This window comes from Mastacembelus armatus, chromosome 23, assembly GCF_900324485.2.
Source record: "Mastacembelus armatus chromosome 23, fMasArm1.2, whole genome shotgun sequence".
Lineage (NCBI taxonomy): Eukaryota > Metazoa > Chordata > Actinopteri > Synbranchiformes > Mastacembelidae > Mastacembelus > Mastacembelus armatus.
In genome coordinates this window covers 7,505,952-7,529,466 of record NC_046655.1, presented here as the reverse complement: position 1 = coordinate 7,529,466, position 23,515 = coordinate 7,505,952, and the positions used below count along the sequence as shown (strand labels likewise).

At 43.5% G+C, this 23,515-nt stretch overlaps 1 protein-coding gene across 2 annotated transcripts in view; it reads right to left on the bottom strand.

Annotated features, from left to right (window-relative positions):
• The window catches only part of foxp2 (forkhead box P2), an 89,025-nt gene that overhangs the window by 19,777 nt on the left and 45,733 nt on the right, over positions 1–23,515 (bottom strand). For both annotated transcript variants that reach the window (XM_026326756.1, XM_026326757.1), the window contains exons 4-9: positions 19,589–19,678; positions 10,165–10,302; positions 8,482–8,571; positions 6,473–6,662; positions 4,920–5,205; positions 2,946–3,050 (exon numbers count right to left, since the gene is read on the bottom strand). In XM_026326756.1, coding sequence (XP_026182541.1) covers positions 2,946–3,050; positions 4,920–5,205; positions 6,473–6,662; positions 8,482–8,571; positions 10,165–10,302; positions 19,589–19,678 — 899 coding nt within the window. The remainder of the gene's footprint in view (positions 1–2,945; positions 3,051–4,919; positions 5,206–6,472; positions 6,663–8,481; positions 8,572–10,164; positions 10,303–19,588; positions 19,679–23,515) is intronic.

Sequence of the window (23,515 nt, the reverse complement as noted above, 5' to 3'; positions counted from 1 at the left end):
TTGAGTGGTGACAGAGTGGAAAAGTTAAGTGTGTATGTGTGGGAGCAAGTATCAGTGTTTATATAAAGATTGACTGTATCTTATTGCAGTGGGAGGACATTGATTTAAAAGAGGGTATATGAGGTGAAAGTAGGGGAGAGAAGACAGGTTTATGTCAGTGAAGACACACCAGCCTGGATATGAGTTTTTCTTTTTCAGCTGAAAACAGCAGAGCTTTAAATCAGTAAGTGCATCTATACAACAATGGCAGTAAGTAAGAAGGAGGTCTTGTACGACAAGTACGGTTTCATAAAGCTAAGAAAATGATACACATGAAGTAGCTAAACGTTCCGGCCTCAATTGGATTTTCTGTTTTATGTTTATAATAAGGGCTCACCACAAAAAAAAAACAACAACAAAAACTCCAGCATTAATAGCGTTAATGTTTTCCCCTCTCTCATGTAACTAACCCAAATACACACACACAACCACCACTCAAGAAACATTCCCAGCAATATGATTTCATTTTGAACTTCAGAGAGCTAATTCAGGGTGCCAGCCACCTCGGGGCTACCTTTTCCAGGTGAGAACACTTAAAAGTGCACTGAAGAGCTATTAAATGCTGATCTTGACAAGTTTCTTCATGCAACAAAACAATAGATGACTAAACGTGTCACCGCCACTGAGCTGAGCTCTTAGTGCGAGCTACGAGACGCCAGCTTGACTTGGGTACAACCCCCCCCCCCCTTCACACACTTAACCCACACCTGACTACCAACATCTAAACTGTCATCTAAATCTGACACCCGCTTTATGTAACCCCGTTTAAACTGTGTCTGTGTGCATGCATGCGTATCCATCTATGTGTGTGTGTGTGTGTGTGTGTGTGTAGTCAACTGGCATCTTTGGAAACATAAAAGGACTCTCTCTGACACCGACAATCACTGCTCCAAGGCACGCCACCGAGCAGCCATTTTTGTTCTGATGACGAGCCTGTCTTCTTTGTTGGTGCCTGTTTTCATGTGCTGGCTGGGTTACTGTACAGAGCCAGCCTCTGACTAGCAGGGATATGTGTGTGTGTGTGTGTGTGTGTGTCTGTGTGCAGGCGGGCGGGTGGTGGGGATTTGGGAGAAGCTGAACCAAGACACTGCTCAGTTTTATAGCAGCTGATGTTCTAGCAAGAGTTTTTATAAAACCATCTGCCAACCTGTGCTCCTGCTTTCAAGTTTGAAATCTACCTGTTTTCTCTCTCTCCGTCTTAGTCACTCTGTCACTTTGTCTGTTCAACCGTGCATCCTTTTGCATTGGCTTACTAGCTTAGCGGATTCACGGGCACGTCTCTTTATACAGTGTATCTCTGCTCCTCACCTAAATAACCAGCTAAGCTACCTAGACACAGTATCCTTAGAGCACACAGACTTAGGTGTGTTTGCCTGTGAACAGAGTGTACAGTGCAGAGGGATAAATTGATGCCTTTTTTAAGCAAGTTTACTGAGGTTATGGGACAAGATACCAAAAAAACTGCTAATCTGATACAAGCTTGCCTCCTCACACACACACACACACACACACACACACGTTCCCAAGCTGCACAGCAAACTCTCTTTACCTGGACTAATGCACATCTAGTCTAGGCTGAACTGCACACAGCACACTGGCTTTCCATAAGAATGAGTGCTAAAAATATGCTAGATGATGCCTATAGATGTGCCATGCCCTACTCTATAGAACACTGATACTGACATTGACGTGTATATGGCAGATTTTCCACAGGGGATGAACTTGTCAGACTTTAGGTATAATTTATATTCACATTTACAGTTCCTGTGAGTGTATTGTATGCTTTGACAGTAGAAAATGCAGCCTAAACCACAGCCTGTGTGATTGTGGATTAGAAACACTGATAAACACCATGTTTATTAGAGTCATTTCATTTCACAGATACACCTTATTGCTTTAATTCACACGCTGCTGTAGAATTAGCAAAAGCCTGACCTAAATCCTACAGCAGATCCCCATGGGTGGACTAGTTTCTAGTATCAGTATTTTTTTTTTTTTTTTTTTGCTTTCTGCAACTTATTATAGTCACTACTGTAGAAAAATGCATAATTTGGAAAATACGCCGGAACAATGTCCTGATTTCAAGAGTTTATGCGAATTCACATGGACATCTACAGTCCGTGAAAAACACTCACCAGATCGTTATTTCACAGTTAATTACAAATCTAATTAGAATATTCAAATTAAAGCTTTCCTTTTCTTTTCTTCTCTGTGTGAGAGCTGGGAACCAGGGAAAGAGTGATAATGAAAGAGTGAGGAGAGAGAGAGAGAGAGAGAGAGAGAGAGAGAGAGAGAGAGAGAGAGAGAGAGAGAGAGAGAGGGGAAGAGAAACTCTCAGTGAGTGGCAATGTGATAACCTGTAATCGGCAGTGCTGCAAACACCTTCTTCCTTTGATGTCCCCCAACTAACATCCTGGCAACAAAGCCGGCCAATTACAAATGAGCTAATTAACTAAATTGTTGATGGAGCATGAAGAGTTCATTCGCTCTGGTGCCTGCACCATGACAACAGTGAATGGGGGCCTTTGTTGTGGAGGTAAGTGTGCGGCCGTGCGAGTTGCCATTAGCCTTTGACGCTTTTTCACAAACCTATCAGGCCCTTCCACGCCAGGAAGGAGATTTGTTATGGATCAGAGTTGGTTTGAATCCTGCGCTGCTAGAGCTGAACCCTGTCAACTGGCTGTCTGAAAGGTCAAAATGTTCTCTCTGAAAGGCAGTGATGTTTTCTTTGTTAGGCTTCTCTGTGCCCAGAGAGAGGAGGTGCTGGGCTGTAGGGAATAACTAGAGTGTGTTTGTAAAACAGATGTTAGCTGCTTGTACAAACACACACACACACACACAGTCACACATGGTATTAAAAAGGAAATGTATAAATATAACACTTGTGTCATATTGCACGTTCTTACTTTAAAAACTGTCCAAAGTCCTCGCAGATGTTCTCACAGCCAGGCCATTTACACACACCATGACCGTACAGGGGGTGGCTCCCTCCACTTTCTTCATGTAGTGAACTAGGGATGAAGAGGAAAACAGAGAAAAACAATGAAAAATGAACAAACAAGAAAGCAAAGAGTTAAATAAGAGGATGGAAGGTCAGGAGAGTGCGAAGGGGAGGAGAGCACTACGCTCCTCCCAGAATTTGTAAAGTCTTGAGGTGGTTTTGTGTTACAATCCTCAAGAAGGAGGCCAAAACAAATCAGTTCAGTTAAGTTGTTCAAAAATTCAGGTTAGGTAGGACACACTGTGAAAGAGTGTCACAAATATACTGACTGTAAAACTGAGGAATAATTCAATGGGCTATGTCTAACTAGTCAATCAGCTTCATATCAATTCACTAGTCACAATACAATACAAATGCATAAACCTGAAGACAGCGTAGGCTAATGTGTGAGAAATATAAGTTGTGTTGGAAATCCACAGCAGAGTGAGCTGTAGCTTTGTCTCAACCACAGCCACCATCCCATCTTGTAAAGCCATTATGGGGAGGAGGGGTGGAGGCTTTCAAGTAAACATTAAAAATCCAGACAGCCATATAATTTTCATCAGGAGATTAATATTGTGTGTAACTTATGTTCTTTGAGGACAAGGGGAGCAGGGGTGCTCTGGCGTTTTTCAAATGGCACCCAAATAAGTTATGACCCTGCCTAGACAGCACATCCTATTAAAGATGACAGTTTAACCTTTAGGCTTGGCACTGGTGTATGCTTCTGTCTGTGTGTGAAAATGTGAATAAGAGTCTGTTGCGTACTGTATGTGTGTGTTTGCCTGCTTATAGGTTAGACTTGTGCATGCTTGCGTGTGGTCTATGCGCATGTGTGCCTGTGTGTGTGTGTGTGTGTGTGTGTGTGTGTGTGTGGGGCCCATGAATGTGTGTGTGTTCGTGCTGGCGCAGTTCACGCTGTGTTCTACAGAAGGGCTTTCCCCACATCGATCCATGGCATGTTAGTAAGCAGTGCTCCTGACAATACTCCTTGTTCGATCATTATGAGAAGCCACACACCCCTTGGGACACAGGCAGATAAAAAAGTATTTTTTCCCCTTCCTTCTCTTCTCATTCCCTTCCTACCTCTTTCTTTCTCTGTCTTCCTTCTAAAGATATCTTTTTCAAGCCTCCTTTTAGTACTACAGGAGAGATAGCATCTACTTTAAACCAATTACACAGCACTTCCACCTTCTGTGTGAGTCTCTACCAAGCATCCACACACACCGCTACCCTAAGTCCTTATTATAATATCGCCCAAGAAAAGCCTTTGAATAATGCATGGGCCAGATAGGCAGATATGTGAGCAGTTAGTGTTTTGGTGCTGGGTGCATTTATAAAAGACGCCATCACAAGGATAAACATCCTGGAAACGCCACTCAAGGCATCACATATTCTGTTTACATGACAAGCAAGCACGGAAGGTAATTTTCAAAAGAGAAAAAAAAAAGAGAGAAAGCACTAAATACTTAATGTACAAGGAGGTTACCTTGTCTTGCCTGCCAGAGAGGCTTGTTGTAAGCGCGCCTGCCTGCATGACTTCCTCTCCCTGCTTTTGATATCTGTGTGCAAGCTAAGTGCGTTCAATGGCAAACGTGGTCCCCTGGGAGAACAAGGCTCTTATTTTTTGAATATTACCAAAACACTAATAAAGTATTGAACAAATAAACAAAACATCTTGTTTCCCCTGTAGTAGCAATGCTGTTGTTTTAAACGAGGACAAATACTCTGGATGGGAGTGCGGAGTTTTGATGTGTGTTCCTATAGTGAGTCGTGGTAGAAAAACAACAAGCGTGTGTGACAGGTAACAAACATTCCTCTGTAAACTTTTCATCTTTGTTGCTTTTTTTCCTCTGTGTTGTATCAAAAAGGTGGGTGGGTGACATTTCAGTTATTTTACCTCTCTCGCTCCCTTTCCCGTTCCCTTTCCCTCTCTCTTCTGTGGTTGAGGGCGGGGGACTGTCCGTTGGCGATGGAATGGTGAGAGATGGGCGGCGATGCTTTGGCGGGATTGGAGGAGGAGGTAGTTTGAGAAGAGTTGTTGGTGGAGAGGTCTAAACCGCCGCCACCCCCGCCGGTGCCAGTGCCACTGCTGCTGTGTTTGATGCCGTTGTCCTCCATGCCATGACCGCCGCCTCCGGTCACGTCCTTCCACAACTGCTGGAGCTCTGCAGGGCTAAGGCCACCTAAAGTAATTGAGAGAGAGTGACAAAAAGAGACAAGAGAAAGAAAGACACAGAGGACAGAAGAGGAAGGTAAACGAAAGTGGGTTGAACAGGGAAAGAATGGGGAGAAAGAGAAGGAGAAAGGGCCATTTAGACTTGTATACAGCAAAGTGTATCAAAAAGGCTGTTCAACTAAAAGCTAGTGCTAGTTCACCAACTGGAGTGACATAAGCTGTATCCTAAACTCTGTACACTAGAAAAGTTGCATAAAGCTGCAGGACTCAAGGCCTCACACTCAGTAATGATTATCTCATGCTATTTCACTGCAGATGTAAATAAGAACTCATACTTTACAGGTCAGGAACTCCACGGGTGATCGGATACTTCTCTTCCCTGTTAGGTGGTAATATCATGTAGTCCTCAGTCTCAAACACTGGCTTGATTTCAATGAGAAAGAGCTCTAAAACACTGAATGTGAATTTGTGCATGCTGCATCAGAGATAAACAAGCTTTGTCTGCTGCTTGTTTTCAGCTTGGCAACTAATTAGGCAATTTTCACTCCTTTGATTTCCCTCTACCATCTCCACGGCTGTTGTTTTCTGTCTCCGCCATTTTGGTGGTAAACAGTAAACATAGGTGTTTACTTGGCTCAGGAGTAGAAAATGGAGCCTGATCTCCTCTGTTGCTCTCTTTCGGTCCTTTTATTCCTTTCTTTCTGCTCTCCCTGACTCTCAGTGAAGGCAGTAAACAACAACAACAACAACAACAACAACAACAACAACAACTGGGGAAAGAAGGGGGAGTGGGGAGCCGGGGAATAGAAACAGAGATGGAAAAACAACAAACACAAAGCTGAGAGAGAAACAGAGGTAGACAAAGAAGCTACAATCAGACAAGAAAAATAGAAAAAAAGGAAGAATGGAAGAAAGTAAACAAAATGATCAAATGGACAATTTAGGGACAAAGTGAATGGCAGAGGAGCATACCAATGAGAGTAAGGCAGACAGACAGACATACTAGGAGATAATACAGAAGGGACACAGGTGCATATTAATCAGAAAGACAAAGACAGCAGAATGGATGAGGAATGGGACAGACAGACTTGGAGACACATGATGGAAATCTGACAGTAGGGAGGAACTATGTTAGACACTCAACCAGTGAGAAACACACCTGTAGACAAAACACAAGAAGCATGTGACCACTACTGTTTCATGTCACATGCTCAGGATCAGGACCACCCTCCCCCTTCCCGCCCATGTCTCCTCCCTTCCCATGCTCCTCTTACCTGGCGGGGGCAGGGTCTGTCCGGGCAGGGCGGCTTGGCCGGGAGCGGGCCCAGGCAGCGAGAGAAGGCCCTGCCGCTGCATGTTGAGCAGGTGCTGTTGCTGCTGGAGCTGCTGCATCTGCAGGAGCTGCTGCTGGAAGACGAGCTGCTGGGCGGCCAGCTGCTGCTGTTGCTGCTGCTGCTGCTGTTGCTATAGAGAGGAGGAGGAGGAGGAAGAGAGGAGCAAGAGAGGAGTGGGAAGGAGAGGAGGGAGGGAAAATTACAGACGAATTAACAACTGAGAGAGAGGGTGAGGAGAGAGAAGACGGAGTGGTGTTTGTGCTGTGCGTGTGCGTAAAGGGTCTGCACTCACTCGCCTCTGCTGTGACCTTAGCTATACCCCTCTGCTTCTTCTTCTGCCTCTCTGCCTGCTCTCCCTCTCTGTCTGTGCTTAGTCTTCCCTCCTGGTTTTTGGGCTGTACCACAGTGCTGCTACCTTCTTCTCTGTGTGTCCGTGAGCACACATACACAAGCAGACACAAAGCTGTGCTGATATACCAGCTCTCAAGCTTGCCAGTTTATGTGCCTTGTGATTGTGTATGATACTAAGCCTCTGGAATAATCCCCCATCCCGCACCCCCCACCATCACCCCAGATAGTTAATTGTCTCGCCTTCACTGATGGTCTGTTACAGCTTATGTGGCCAGAGGGAGCTGGCAGAATGAGAGATTTACAGCATCACATGTGTGTGTATGCATAGACACAAATACAGACACACACACACACACACACGCACACATGCACCCTTTCCATCCCCTTTCTGCTCTCCTTGCTGCCTCACTGAGTTGTTTATCGCTGGGCCAGACAGGCAATTGCGTAAGCCCTGTGCAAAACAACAATGAAAACAACAACAAATTGAAAAACATCAAACTCTGTCAACATGGCAAAACAAAAGATAAAGGGAGAGAGACTGTAGGACAGTGCCTTATCACAAATGACCATTTAATTCATGAAACAGATGCAGAAAACTGCAGTAAGATTTGAAAATTTGTGTTTTTATGAGTAATGTAATTTTGATGTTTTTCAATTCTTGTTTTTCCTGGCATACACCTGTAAAAGTACAATACAGCAGGTCCTGCCCATATGTTTCTATGTTTTTCTATCATGGTGGACCTGGAAAAACATGATGGTGGAGAGAAACAAGGGGGGGGGGGGGGGGGGGGTAAAACTTGTGATGCGCTCACTGGAAAACAGGCTGCATAATGGAGTGATGGTGGGAGGTGGTTTGCTCCCCCTATGCCTCCACCCTGCCTCAAGAGAAATAAGAGAGCAATTTCTATTCCATATTTGATGGAGGGGCCCCTGAAAAACTCTATTCACAAATCCAAACAGAAACAAAGCCGCCGGGAGGTCAGTTGCAGCTTCCTGTAGGGGCAGCATAATGGGCTGCTTGAGGAGACACTGAGCGGTGGAACAGAGAGAGAGAGAGAGAAAAGAACCATAGTGTGTCTGTGTGTGTGTGTGTTTATGTGATACATTTTTCTGATCAATTTAACGGCTTCCACACATAAAGTGTTGTCGGGATGTGGCTCTAGACCGGCTCTCAGGGTTCACACCAACATGGTTACGCAAATATGGCTCGGGCTGTCATGCTCGTCTCCTCTTCTCTGATAGCCAAAGAGAACGAGACAGAGCCACGTCTGTCGACAAGCTGCCTGTCACTGTGATTTATGAGCATCGTGTACTGTAACTTTAGCAGTGGTGCGTGTGTTTGTACGCCCACAGAAACACTTCATTAATGAGTTGGACCCAGGACCCTTTGTCTTTGGTCTCTTTTCAATAAATCAGTGTGTGTGTGTGAGTGTGTGATTGCTATTTGTAACAATGAAAAGTGACTTATACCATTCAACTAAATGCATGTGCGCCACATTTACAATCAACAATCAGCAGTCTTTCTGTACTCTAAGTCCGTTAAATATTTGTGTATTGAAATCATAGGTGGTGTAAATATATGCATGCGATACACCTACCTCTTTAGCCTGCTTGCCAGGGTGTTGCTGCTGAAGAAGCTGTAGATGCAGTTGTTCCTGTTGTTTCTTATAAAACTCCTGCAGGTGTTGCTGTACACCCACAGTCATACCACACGCACACACACACACACACACACAGAGAAAGAAAAAACACATATTTGTTGTAAGCACACAGTTCTCTTCAATATAACTCCAAATAAGTATTTTCAAGCAATGATTCTGTATAAATGTTATAAATGATCCAACTCTGCCATTTTGGGGGCGTATAACAAATTCTAACAGATTTACATGTAAAAACCCACAAAGTAGATAATTTACAATTAACTAGACGTTTACTCTTAATCTTGCAGTAGTTAAACTCCAGCTGCACATCACATGTTGCTTGTACCAAATCTGTTGCACATTATGCATAATATTTTCTACTGCTTTTGGCAGTCTGTTCTTGCTGTCTTTCACAGTTCTGTCCATATGGACTTTTAATAGTCCTGGAGTTCTGTAGGGGGCAACAATTCATCATATTAACTACGCATTTGGCTTCCAGAGTGATCTGACTTCCTTTGAGTGGCTAGAATAAACAGAACAAACCCTGTGATGAACAGGTTCACTACACTGAACTCTTTCCTTTAACACTGTGGCCGGTTATTGAAAAGACGATTTTAGTTTTATGTCATGCAAACTTTACAGCATCAGTAAACGTATGGACACTGGACACTTTACACAGTCCAAATCTCTGCTTACTACCATCTAAACATCTGCAGGATTTAACAGGCACTAATATTAAAAATCAATGGGAGCTCTAGGGGGGGGTAGCAAAATGTAGCAAAGATGGCAAAATCTAACTCTTGCTGCAGTCATAACTCAACAGAACTTATAGTGCTGTACAAAACTTATGTACACAAAAAGCTGTAAAATAGGAAGTGGTGTTAAAAAAGCAGCGCAAACCAATACCAGTGTACTGCATTCAAATCTCGAGGCTGAGAGCTCTTAATGACTGACAATCTTAATTAAACAATTCTCTTCCCCTTAATCAAATCTATGAATGAGGAATGCATTTCAACTCTGACACGAGACTGTGCCAAGTGCGTGCTTTCTCAAGCTGATTCCAAATATTACATCACTCATCACCTATCATTCAGCCTCCAGTGTTCAACCCAACTGTGCCCTACTCTCCGAGTCCCCGATGGATACTTGTCAGGGAATTGAACCAGCGACACACCAGAGACAGTTAATTAGAGGTGACATGAACAAGTACGTCAATTTCAGATTCCTCTTGGTAAGCGTGTCAAGGACACTGGGCTATGGTGAGTTGGCATGAGCAACTGGTGGCTGTCTACATAGGCACGGCAGTGACTCAGGAATGTGTGGGGGTATGTGTGTGAGCCTTTGTGTTCGGTGCAACGTTTAAATAAACAGGTAAACTACTGACGTGTAATTGCAGGTCTAGAACTGAATCTGTGAATTTACTGTTGTAAATTACTGTTGTATATGGCTGTGTATTCTAGTGTTCTGCTGGGTGCATCTAGATCACTACAGCACATCAGCTTACTGCTGATGGGGCAAGGCTTACATAGAGGAGTGCGTGTGTCTGCATGTGCCACAGTGTTTGTGCCTCAATCTTTGTCTAGGTGCACTTGCGTTTAGTTTTGAGTGTGTGTGTGTGTGTGTGTGTGTGTGTGTGTGTACCTGCTGCAGCATAACAGCCTGCTGCTGCTGGAGCAGGGCCTGGAGCTGCTGGGGGGAAAGCACCTGCTGCTGGAGGATCTGCTGCATCTGTTGCGGCGTGATCACCTGGGGACTCATCATGGCCACTGACACTGGAACCTGGACAGTGAGGATGAGAGGAAAAAGAGGGAGAAAGCAAGAAACAGTGAGTTGAGAGGAAATGGATGGAGTGGAAGGAAGAAAGTAAGAAAAATAGAGCATCATAGATATGCGTCAGGCCTACTGGCATGGATCTACTGGGAGTGTGGTAATTGGAGACTGAGAGGTAGGGAGAGCAGGCCTCCCATGGCCCTGACGCCCGACAGCCTAGAGGAGATGCTGAAGGACAGATGGGTGCTGTGCCTTTGTGTTGCTCATCTTATTTTCCTGCTTCCACCCCGCTGGGAAAAGTAAGGGATTTAAATAGACATAAACCTTAATTAGCAGGACCCTTGAACTCCCCCACTTTAGCATGCCTATCAGTGCTGCTACTGGGAAACAGCATGAAAACACACAACTCTTTAAAGTTGATTAAAACTATACTGATGAAGTGGACACATGGCAGGCACAATCAGTCTGTTGTGGTGGGTCGGGGCTGTGAGTTCAGGGGGTTCACCCAAAGCAAATTTCTATACTTGGGCAGGGGACAGTTTATGTAGTAAAGGAGTATTTTTTTCTAGATGCTTTCTGAACAAGTTTTTCAAGGCTCACAAGCACTTTTCTGCTGTCATTTTGAAAAATTTATGTCATTTTTATGTGATAATGATTAAAATACGAGCTGCCACACGCAGCACCAAAACAAAACAAAGATACATATCCTGTATTTCTGCCAAATTCTTCTAAGGCAGCGACTTCTGAGGCAGCAGAAGAATGGAAGGAGGATCCGTTTCTCTTCCCTCTTTGATTGTGTGTGCATATTCTAACAAGGGAGTGTGGGCTAACGCTCGTGGTACGCAGCTTCAGCATCTCGTGGCTGCTTAAAAATTGAACAGCTTTTGTTGTTTTTGTAAAGATAATACTTTTGAATTGTGTTTACTTTTCACTCAAGAAAAATAAAATCAACACAACAATCGGACGATTTCGTATCAACTGCAACCACACAGCGGTTCGCTAGTTGATTCACCTTGAGGGAGTAACACTTGGACACGCACACACTTCACTAGACTGATTGAAGTGACGCAAATCCCCTCTTCCTTTCCTATATGACCTTTAAAATGTAATCTAATCAGCTTCAACGCAAAATAGCATGAGGTTTCTATCAAAATAGTGTGCTAGTGTAACTTTTTTAGTGTTGGATGTGGCATGATGACAGACAAGCTTCATGCTACTGCAACACAATTAAAATATCAACATGAAGTAACACCTTCAATGGCACTAATTGCGACAGTGTTTGGCATAGAGCTGCCATGACAGCAGCTAGCCTATATGGTGTGTCAAGGGGCCAATAAGACATCCCTGTCCTCATTGCCAGCTAATCAAGCTGCCTTGATTACTTTCCATGCATGTCTCTCTCCCCTCCCACCTTTCTCTCGTCCTCTATCTCTCTCTCTCTCTCTCTCTGTCAGGCCTTGACACGTCCTTGTTTAGCTCTGCTCTGCTCGATGCCCACCCCCCACCCCAGGTTTTCCCCCCTCTTTGATTAGCCGAGACATTTGCATGGTCACTACACATTTTTCATTTTAGAAGTCATTATGCATTAGTGGCTCCTGATCGCCCGCCTTGACTAATCCTGATGAACTGAAAATCACAGCTGAAGGTCAACTTCCAGCCAGCCCTGCTGCACATTCATATTCATATTCAAACAAATCCTGCCTCCATTGTTCATTAGGGTCTTAGAGAGAAGGGACTCCATCTAAGGTGGAAGAGGTGGAGGAGCAGGAGGAGGAGGAGGAGGAGGAGGAGGAGGATGTTGTGGTACATGTCTTTTCTTCCTCTGGACTCCTCAATGCAAGAGTGCGAAAAGAAAATGCATTCACAATGAGAGGAGAGCTGAACAAAAGCTGTCAAAAGTTGCAAATTAAATAGTCCGTGTGTAATTATGCAAATGCTGTGCTTACACCTTCAATGTTATTAACCCTTAAAGGTACGTTTGCTAGGTAAGTAATTACCCCCACAGTCACTCCTGGTTTTGTGCTGGATGCCATGACAATAGGACGAGAGCAACACAGAAACAACATGAGAGATGCACTCATTAAGACTATTAATTGGATGCTGGCTCAGAGATGCTTTGGTTCACAAAAGGGATGCAGGCTTAGGATTTAACACGTATGTTTGTGCATGCAAATATAAAGTGGAATTAAATATGACGTCTTCATTGTACTTCAGTTTCTTCATTGTGTAAATAGAAGCATTCACATTTAGATACCTGTGAATTAATAATGCAGGATTTCAGCAACAATGAATAAAACCAAACAAGACTTCATCAAAGAACAGGAGAAAAAACAAGAGCAAACAACCAGACTATAAAATTGGGAATTTCCATTTACACTTTCATTAGGGTTTTAGAGACTTAATGAGTGATAATCATCTTCATTTCACCACTGCTCCAAACAAAAAGAAGGGAAGAAAAGGGGAAAAAAAAGGCAAGAGGAAGAAAGAGAGGGGAGAAAAGGCACTGGCCCACGTCCATTGTGAAGTGCAGCACAATGCTAATTCCAGCATTTAACTGCATGCTTTTCTGCTTGACGTATCAGAGGCTCCAAGATGAAAGCAGATAAGTAATTGCTCTCCTGGTTCTTATTCTTCACTGACAACCCATAAATTTAATTTTACACACACGTTCATTTACATTTTCGAGTATATGACATGATAATTGCAGGAATATAACACCTCCATTCTGCAGGATACTGCACGAGGGCTTGATTGACGTGAGCGGTGAATTGAAAGGAACAGGAGGCTGAATTGCCTCTCCTAGAAATGATTTTGCCACGAAGGGATCAAATTAATGAGCATTTACTAGACGATGGCATTGGCGTAAACATCCGCACACCGTGAACAGACTCTCCTTCGTTGAAGACGAGCCATGATAGCCAATTGGGCTGTGCCTCTATTTCTCTGTAATCCAAAAGCATATATTTCCCATTACTGGTGCACAAAAAAATATTAATGGGATTTATTAAATCATTTGAAATTAGCTGCAGTTGATGTGGCCACTAGGGACCTTAATGACAGAAAAGGTGCTTCTCCTGTTTTTAATCGTGCAAAATAGGATGGAAAGGAGTAGCTTACGAACAAGTCATTTGATTTGAGCCTTGGCTTTACAGACATTTGTAAGAAACAATCACGTTTTTAACTGCTTACAATTTGAACCCTTATTTGTTTATGTCCCTTGTCTTAAAGAAATGGATGAGGTGTATGGACATGAACTTTGAAGCCATGTGGTTTGCCCTCCAAGTTGAAGAGCAAAACAAAGGACCTTTAAATTAACTCCTGATGTGAAAACACTGGCGGGGCCCTCACCAGAACAAGCAGATCATTACACCACTCATGTCACACCCGCAGCCTGTAAGCAGCCTCTCCACTGACTCACAAAAGGTCAAGCTCCTCTGCAGTGAGTTCAGGCGTCTCTTCCATGCAATGCTGGCACCCAAGTCTCTCATTATGTTTGATTTAACCGAGCATTCCAGCATTAAATGCAAAACAACGCATCTCCACTATACACCGCTCACTGGCTAGCCTCCAACTGTCCGGACCAATGGACAAATGCACTTCCAGCAATTACACCCACTCCACTGTATGGCGCTTTATCTTTACAGCAATGCGTTTTTATTAGTGAACTCAAATTACCTAAAGCAGGAGATAAGTGCTGTATCAGAGTTCAAACTTAAACAATTAAAGTCCAGCAGAGATGAATGCCTTTTATTTGATTTCCTTCCATATAATTCACTTAGCACTAATAAGCAGGGGGAGAAGCGGTGATAACATGTTGGCCATAAACACGGTGGGCACAGAGGACATGGGGCGGTTATCAGCAACAGAGGTTGTTCCTGTGGCACTGGACAGGGGACTGAGCGGCACTACAGACACAGCTAAGATAAATGCAATGAGAAATGGAAGGGTCGTAGTTGGTAATTACCGTGGATCCTTGGCAGGGAGAGTCACTGCTAATTAAGCCACTAGCTTCATTATACACGCAGAAAGAGAGAGAAAGAAATCAAGAAAAAAGTGAGAAAGCTCTCCATTGCTCAACCCCCCACACCTTTTCTATCTCAATCTCCTGAGTATCCCTGGGGCCACAGGGCCCAAACTCAAGATCCCCTTTGGTTGCCTGTGGACGTCTGACTTTTAGTTGATGCTGTTCTTTTACTAGCTAATTACTGACAAACACAGCCACACCATTATTGATAGCTGAGACTCTCCACTTGAACACCACCAAAGCTACAGGACAGCAGGCCTGGCGAACCCCTCAGGCTGAAGCTCAAGAACGTGGTATGCGAGTACATGTGTATTTAGTGCACAGATGCATAGACATGTGCTTCACTCAAACGCACGTCATGTTTTCAACTTAGCAAGATCAATACTCTCGACTGTCAGGACTGTAGCTAAGTAGATTACTGAATATTTTCCTAAATCAATTTCTATAGCAGCTTGGCAGCAGTGCATAGGAAGCATAATTTATCATAACATAAAGACCCATCATGTAAAGGCCTCTAATAAAAAGCCTGAGGAGATGGGGATGGGCTTACAGCAATTTCCATATTGATTTATCTCTACATGCAGATAGTCATTGATTAATCCTGCGTAGCTGTGACTCATAGCTTGTGCATATTGTTGGTACACATCATCAGCACGTACCGTTACACCTTTATCATTAAAGTGACACAATTCACGCCTGACTGATGCTTCCTGCAGGTGAACATATTTCAAGAGTAAGAAGGAGTGGCAGAGAGAGGGGAGAGTGAGAGGAAGAGAATCAAAAAAGAAAGTGCAGAGGGAGGAGAAGAAAGTGGGTGAGAGCACATAGGAGAAAGAGGGGGGGGGGGGGGGGGGCAGGGGAGGGATACTTCCCTCTGATGTTGCAGGTAATATGGCCTCCACTGGATCAGCCTCTTCATCAGTGACACACAGTAAATTACAAGTGCTTCAAGCAGCTCAGTGAATTATAGTTCATCACTTGGAAAGGCTTTTCCCCCTCACCACTGGGGCCCAGGCGTATCAGATCTGCCGGTTAGGATCCAATTAACACCCTGGCCAGAATCATCTGATTGCATGTGTAAGGGCTGGTATAACTCGTTTATTGCACCCATGTATCTTCTGTCACAAGGTAAATTTGTTGCTGCTACATCAAAGGTCTGAGCTACTTTTTTTCTTATCCCTCCCTCCCTCTCACTTCCTCTTGATCCCCCAAACTCAGCTACCTCGCCTTGGGGTTGCATTTCAACTTCTTTTGCATCACAATGATGAACCTGCTCTGTCCTCGCAATTTAGCAATCTTGTCCTGTAGGTGTTGTAAATGCAGGAAAAAGAGAGAGGTAGGGAGGGAGATGGGGAGTGAAAAAAAAAAATCTTGTTTTCTGGTTACAAAAGCAGTAACCAAGAGTGTTTGACTTAAAATGTGCTGACGTTTTTTTTTCTCTCTCTCTCTCTCAGTCAACAGAAGTTTTCCTCATGAATAACATAATATTTTTCCCCTTTTTTTCACTTCGCTGTGATAATTTTTCTCTATTTTCAGATCCAACCAGAGGGGATGGAGTGGAAAGATATATTCATAAATGTAAATGTGAAATATCATCCTTTAGCCATGCATGCTGGAGTCTGCTAACCTATACTCAAACCTAGCGTCGCAGCCCTTTTCCCTGCATCTTTGTGTGTGTGTTCCGGATGAAAGCCAATAAGCAGATGAGCGCTGCTATCGAGATGATATTGGTTCAGTGGTGAGACGTGTGGACCTGACCTTTAAAAGTGTGACACTTTTTAGGATGGCCCAGTGCCCACAGCCAGTGTGACTGGCCTGGGCAGGAAGCTGTAGAATTTACAGAAAACAGAGCTAAATCAACATCGCTTCCCATCCATAAACCAGCCATAAAAACCTTAAATATTTTCATTCAAACTTAGAGCGGAGCATTGCACAGATGGGGCTGAGGTTATTAGTCTTGTAAAAAGGCACTCACGGCTTGCTGATGTGAAAGGGGCAGAGCAGCACTTGCTCAGGGTAAGCTCTCGGATGGTACCTATTGGGAGGAAGGGTCAGGGAGCACCTTCACACTGTCAAGCCCTCCCCGAGACAGGGTTAACAGGTCGTTCCAACAGTTGTATGTGTTCCCTGACAAATAAAGGGTGATGGCTATGTCACAGTGTTAGGAGATGTTGTAAGGAAGTCAGGTAGGTTTGGATCTTCTAAATATCAAGCACCTGCCACAGCTTATTTTCTGAGATGTTTTCTGAAAGTGTTTCTCCCAGCCACAAAGGTGTAAAGCTGCTTTACACTCACTTTAACTCACTCAATGGTCAATAGAACCAGTAAGAGACAAGACTTCCATGAAGTCACTTTTGGCAATGTAAAAACTTTACCGCATGTGTCATTGTGCTTCTGTTTGTGTGTAAGTGCAGGCTGTGTGCAAACGCATTATGTACGTGTGTGTCTGTGTGTGTGTGTGAGAGAGAAACAACTGTCAGATTCATAGGCCTCTGTAATCCTCTCCGCCTCTCCTTGTCCGCGTTTCTTTATTTGTATTCCAAATGTCAGTGTATAAATGCCTTTCAGAGGGGGGATATTGCCACAGACGAGAGGAGAGAGAGGGGAGAGAGGAGCAGAGGAGAATGGAGCAGAGACGAGAGGGTGTTGTGTGCCTTGGGAGAGCCATGTAAGCAGCATGGCGGAGGCAGGGGGATTTACAGGGAGAAATAGGTGTTTATTGAGTGCTCCCGTGGGCTTACTGTGTAATAATAGACCTGTCACATTACGCAAATGTGGAGAAGCAGCTTGTGTGCGTGTTTGTATGTGTGTTTGTGGGACTGTTTTTTTTTTTTTTATATGTGTGTGTGCGGGTGTGTGAATGCCAGAGCTGCCTGCCTCCGCATCATCAACTCCTGAGAAGCAGCAATGAGCAAGCGGATAGAATTAGTCAGGCGAGAGCCTTTAGCCGCTAATACGCGTAATTAAAACTGCAAGCTGAGGCACTTAGATGCTTGTGTACTAAATAATTTACATGCCATGATCTATGGATCATTTCCCACTCTTAAATACCAAAGACAGGAAAACAACAGCAAAAAAGACTGGCAGAGGATTTATCAGTATCTCTGCCATAAGCAGGATGTCATGGTAATATTAATCCTTTCCCCACTTTCTATTGCGCTAATCATACAAGAGGATCAATCTGCGTGATTCCTCCGGTGGAAAATATGTAGCTTGATTGCCATTGACTGTTATCAAGCCAAGAAGCTAATAAAACATGGCACTATAGTACTCATTGTGGCCTCATAATCCAAGTAAATAATGCAGCTTTATTGGGCAAACTCCCCCTGGACAAGAAGAAAAGGGGAGAAAAAACTGATACTGACAAGAAAGAAGAACTAGCACAGTAAGAATAGAAAAACAAGGCTTTTTAATCAAGTAAGAGTTTCCACTGCTTTATACTGATATTTGCACAATGGGGTATTACAGCTAAAATGTCATTTGAAATGAGTGGATTCAAGGGCACACAGCAGCACAGTCCCACTGTTAAAATGATCCTGAACCACAATGCACTGAGCCCTGTTTGTGCTGGCGTGTATCACTGGGTGAGCCAGCGGTGCCTCTCCTGTGATGCTCTGCACTGAGACTTTTTGGAACAAAGAGGTGAGGATGTTAATAAAGGCTGGATCAACAGATGGATTAGCTGGGAGTTGAGGGCAGGCCGATTGGCAGGCCCTCTGATTCATATTGATTCATATCGCCAATGCCAAGTAAGGATGGAGTAAGCAAATGTAAATATTCAATATTTACCATCTGCTGGTAATATTAGAGGCAGGGGTTGGACCTGGGCTGACAGTTATCGTGCACCCACACTTCTTTCATTCATTCAATATTGTTCTTCCTGCCATGTATGTATTGTACTTGGTGACTATGGAGGCATTTGTAGATCAGGATTCCATTTGTTTGAATCTCTTCGCCTCGGTGTACAGAACCGCAAACAGAAGAAGCGCAGTGGTGCCCGGTAATAACCTGGAGACGGTGTTTGTTTAATGAACAAGTCTTTTCCTTTTTCCTAGGACTAAAAAAATTAAAAAATAAACACACAAAATTAATTAATTAATAAGCCTTTAAAAATATCATTCTGATGCCAGTGTGTGTGAACATACTGATAATATTAACACTCTTGATGAGGTTGAGTTGATATATATTAACTGTAAAAGCATGACTTGAGTTTTTTCCAACCTTATTCTTCGCCAGTACGTAATTAGTTACACAGGGGTGTGACTCCAATTGAAGGTGTCGCCATTGTTAGAGTCTGTGAAAATATCAACGGGTGAGGTTAACGCCAATTTCCCTGTCATTAATGAAATGCACAGAGCTCCTAATGAGGTAAACCACTGCTCCTTGATAGTACTTATTAGCCGAGTGGAGGGCACAAACTCCCACCCTTCAATTTCAAATGGCTAAAAATAAATTAAATAAAAAATACTAATAATAAAAACAAGGAGCAGATGTCAAGGGGCCTTACATAATTTGGAGCAGGAAAACCAACTAGATGTCTTGTTGACTTAAATGAGCAGAATGTGTGAGTAAAATCTTAACATCAGGAAGAACGAGGACTGCAGGCAATGTGTTAATGTGCACTGTATATGTGCGTGTGAATGCGGGTGTCGGTGTGCAACTGCTTGTGTGTGTGTGTGCATATGTGTACAAGTGTGACCTTTTCCAATTCACTGACAACAGAAATAGACAGCTCTATGAATCAATAAGGTAAATTAGTGTGAAGAGTGGGAAATGACAGGCAGTTAAAATTAGCTGTCTGTGTAACCCACTAGTGAGGCTGACATGTCTTTCAAATAATAACTAACCTCTGGATGTTCTGTGTCAACAACACTATGGATCTTGTGTGGAAAAGCATACAGATCAAAGATGTCCTTCAATTTGTCATCCTCACATATAACCTTTGGATATGCTTGAAGTGATAATTATTGTCCAGTTTGGCGGATAATGTGCATCAAATGTTTTTAGACCATAAAATGTATACTTGAAAATCGACAGGTGACCTATATGAGTGGAACTTTCCTCTTTGAGTTCTGAGTCTGCTGTGTTTTTCTTGTGTCTATGTGATGCTCAGCTTCCTGGGGAACGGCTTTGTCCAGCTTTAGGATTCCAGTGACAGGTCTGAGGATTGTGTTGGCAAATCAAACACACTTGAGGAACAGAGGAAATCTTCTTTTCAGAGTAGCATGTATTATGGATGGACTTAAGAGATTAGACAGGGAGCTGCTTTACCTGCAGTGGACGCTGCTTGTCCTGGCTCTTTGGAGATTTCAGGCCACTGCCTGGCTGCTGCAAGAGTAATTGCCTCGCTGCTTGTAGGGCCTGGGAAGAAAAGAACACAAGACAAAAGATGGTGAAAAAAAGAGAGAAAGAAAGATGATGGCAAAGAGGAAAAGGGGGAAAAGAGACACTGAAAATAAAATATTAGATTTCCTGAAGCTGACAGCAGGGATAATTCAAAATTTCAGGGACCAAACAGGCGTCCCTGACTGAAAACCCCCGTCAAACATCACCTGGTGTTTTGTGCAACACATTCTGACGCGGTTAACACTACGCTGGAGATACATTTTAGTAACAATTCACAGAGCTGTGATCAAGGATAAATACAGTTTGTGTAAAGCACCCCTGAAGAAGAGGGTGGAGGGTGATGGGCTGAAAAAAAAAAGGCAGAGCGTCAGTAGAATTGACCTGTCTAGTGTGTGCTCAACTGAAATACCCACTTCTCTCTGCAAATTACTGCCACATTTGCATATTCATAATATCAATTTGAAGTAGAGGCAGCACCATGTGAAGTGTCCCTGGGAGCTGTAATTAAAGTTGACAAAATCAACATCAGATTACATTTAGAGTGAATTAACTAGCAGCCCAGGTTTTACTCTATGCATTAAAGGTGCTTATGAGCAGAGGATGGGTGATAGATAGACAGACAGACGGACAGAGAAAGGGAGACCTTTCACTGGTTGTTAAAATTAGATAACAGCTGTTTACACATGGAATGAAGAATTTAAAAAAAAAAAAAATCATACTTGTAAATTCTAAAATTTGACATCAACACCCTATGATGTGTTTGCCAGAAACTGAGATGATAAGAATCAAAGAAGCTGGGATGTGGTGTAATTTATTTCTCTAGGGTTTGATGGGATTACAGATCCCCTCCCGCCTGGTTGTTTGTACTGAATGCATGTGATGAGCGGGCTCCAGCTTCACAGGTACAGTGGCAGCTGGGCTAGCAGCTTCACTCCATTTCTTCAAGAGCAGATGGATGAAAGAGTCTGGCAGAAAAGAACATTGTGCACATCTGCTACTACTGCTGCTCCTCCACACAGTCGTATAGCTTGTACTCTTTAGGCCCATGAGCATCAAGTGGGAAACGCACATACTGTATGTGCACGCACACACACACACACACACACACACACACACACACACACACACACACACACACACACACACACACACACACACACACACACAACACAACAACTTCACAGGTGCTTCTTTTTTTTGATGAAAAAAGAAGAGGACGAGTAGGAGGAGAAGCATGAAATAAAAAAAATAAATAAAACTCAGATGGAGAGTGACAATTCGTCAGGAATCTGGGGTGCTCATTTTATTTTCTGGCGCTTGCCAGTATCCATGACAACAGCTGCCTTGACAGGGCATGCATATGGCGCGGCTCTGCCAGCTGGTGGGAACAATGTTTGAACTAGTACATTGAGAGCCTGAGCAAACAAGAGGAGAAGACAGGAGAGAGAGGGAGGTACTGAAAATGAGAGAGAAGAAAAAAAAAAAGTTGCCACGTCTTAACCCCTTAGGGAATGCAGCCACCCCCCTGATCAATTATGAAAAGACTGAGCTGGTTGGGGTGGGAGGGGGCGTTGGGGTTTTGAGATGTCTGTCTGTCTGTCTGCTCAGGAGGAGCCAGGTTTTCTGAACTGAAGTAAACAAACACATTACACCAGCACTGGGTCCTAACTGCATTGATCTGTCTCCTTGGTAAGAGGAGCCCAGTCGCCACCGCCACACACCTATGACTGTATGTGTGTGGTTATGTGTGTATGGGTGTGTGTGTGTGTGTGTGTGTGTGTGTGTGTGTATGCTGTGACATCTGTAACTTGAACCACGGCCTTTCTTCAGCACACACCCATTCACACACACACACACACAAACTAAAAGTTACTTGTAGCACATACTAATGTACAGAGCAGCATCCACAGTAGGCAGACACACACACACACACACACACACATACACACACGACACATCAAGCTTTGTTGTTTGTGGACTTGATTCAAAATGGAGGGGAAATCAAACATTACTTGACTTCCCTTTACTGAACGCAAAAGACAAAACAAATTCTTTGAATGCAGCCAATCACTTTGCTAATTAAAACACAAGCCCTAATTAATCTCACCATGATTGGTGAATCAAAGTAATTATAAGGCTTATTGAGTCCTGCACACAGTAGTTAGACAGAAGGCTGCTTGATGAGAGCAGCCCAAGGTAGCTGTCAGGAGGAAATGTGTATCCATGTGTGAATCAATAATGACTCACTGTGTTATACCCAAAGTCAAGAGAGCCACTCGATATATTACACACGGTCAAGAGTACAAAGAAAGAGATGTTTTAACTGCACTTCCAATATCCATGCCAGGTAAATATCGAGGGAGGTGCAGGTATGAGAGGTGACGCCAGAGAGATCAACTACACTGGGTTTATTAGAAAAGAAGTCTGCTCAGATTGCATAAAGAGTACTTCTCCAAACATAACACAGACCTTATCAACACCGGCCAAACTTTTCCAGAGTGGTTTGTCATGCCTGAAACTGTCTGTCACCTCATCCATGGAAGTGGGGTTAGCCATTTTTCTGAGAGTCTATGACGGTAAGGGAGGAAAAAAAAAAAAAAAAAAGTCCTGTCCCCTCACTTTCACTGGCTCTGAGTATTCAGCCATTACAGTAAAAAGCACCAATTTGTGCCACCCACTTCCCACTCCACGTAGATGGAAAGCTGAAGCCCATCTCAAAGCACAAAAAGCACCAAATGCCAAGGAAAGTCATCAAAAGTTTGCTGAAGAGCGGACAAAAACACAGACGAGTGCAGGCACACCATCTATTTAACCTGGGTTGCTATGCACAAAAAAATGACATCCTCGGTCTATTAATGCACACATTGTATAAACAGCACAATGTGACACATTCTTCAGAATGAGAGAGCAAGCCAGACACACAGAAAGAGAGAGGGAGAATGAGAAAAAGAGTCAGGCCCTGCTATATAAATAACAAGGCACTCAGAGGCATATTTGATGTTGATATCCATCACTGAGGTTGGAGGAATAGGGGAAAAAAATAAGGGGAGGGAAAATAACACACAGAGCGACCAAGACCGCGACACGGGGATCCTTATGAAAATAAGATTCAGCCCAAATGGATCTGGTGTAATTGGTTTCAGATAGTGAAGTCAGGAGAAAGGCGATACAGGCAACTATTATGCGAAACGGACTGAGAAACAAGAATGTTTACACAGGCATTCCTCTGCTACATTAATAGGCATGCAGAGATCACTGGAGAGAGAGAAAAGGAGAGAGTGAGAAGAGACTGACAGAGGGGAGGAGAGAATTGAAAAAAAAAACCAGATCTGCCATCTATTCATCCCTCCCTATCCTCCACTCTCCCAGGCCCTGCATCTATAGAGAACAGGGTAATAAGGAACACCTATCACAATGCACTTTTATAAGAAGCATGCAAAGGTCTTAAACAAGCATGAAATACATTAGCAGGTCCTGCAATACCAGGCCAAACCATTACAAATCTCCAGATTGCTCATTGCATGTGGTGGTGAGGGGGGAGCAAGCAAGAAATAATCCATCCACCAAGAATGTCACTCTTTCAAATCCACCTGGAGACTCCACGAAATCCAGCCATGACATTGGAATTAGATATATCTGAGGGCCTGTGACATTGTGTTTGGACTGTGCCGATCACTTCATGGCTCAGGTCACGCTGGGAGTTGTTGTTATTAGGGGATATAGCAGATATTGGAATGATGACACAGGTATGAAATAAGCTGCCCTCAACAGATACATCTTCACAGCGCCGTAGCCTCCATGGGACATTGCCATGTTCCAGAAATTAGCTCTAAACACTGCGTATCAATTGTA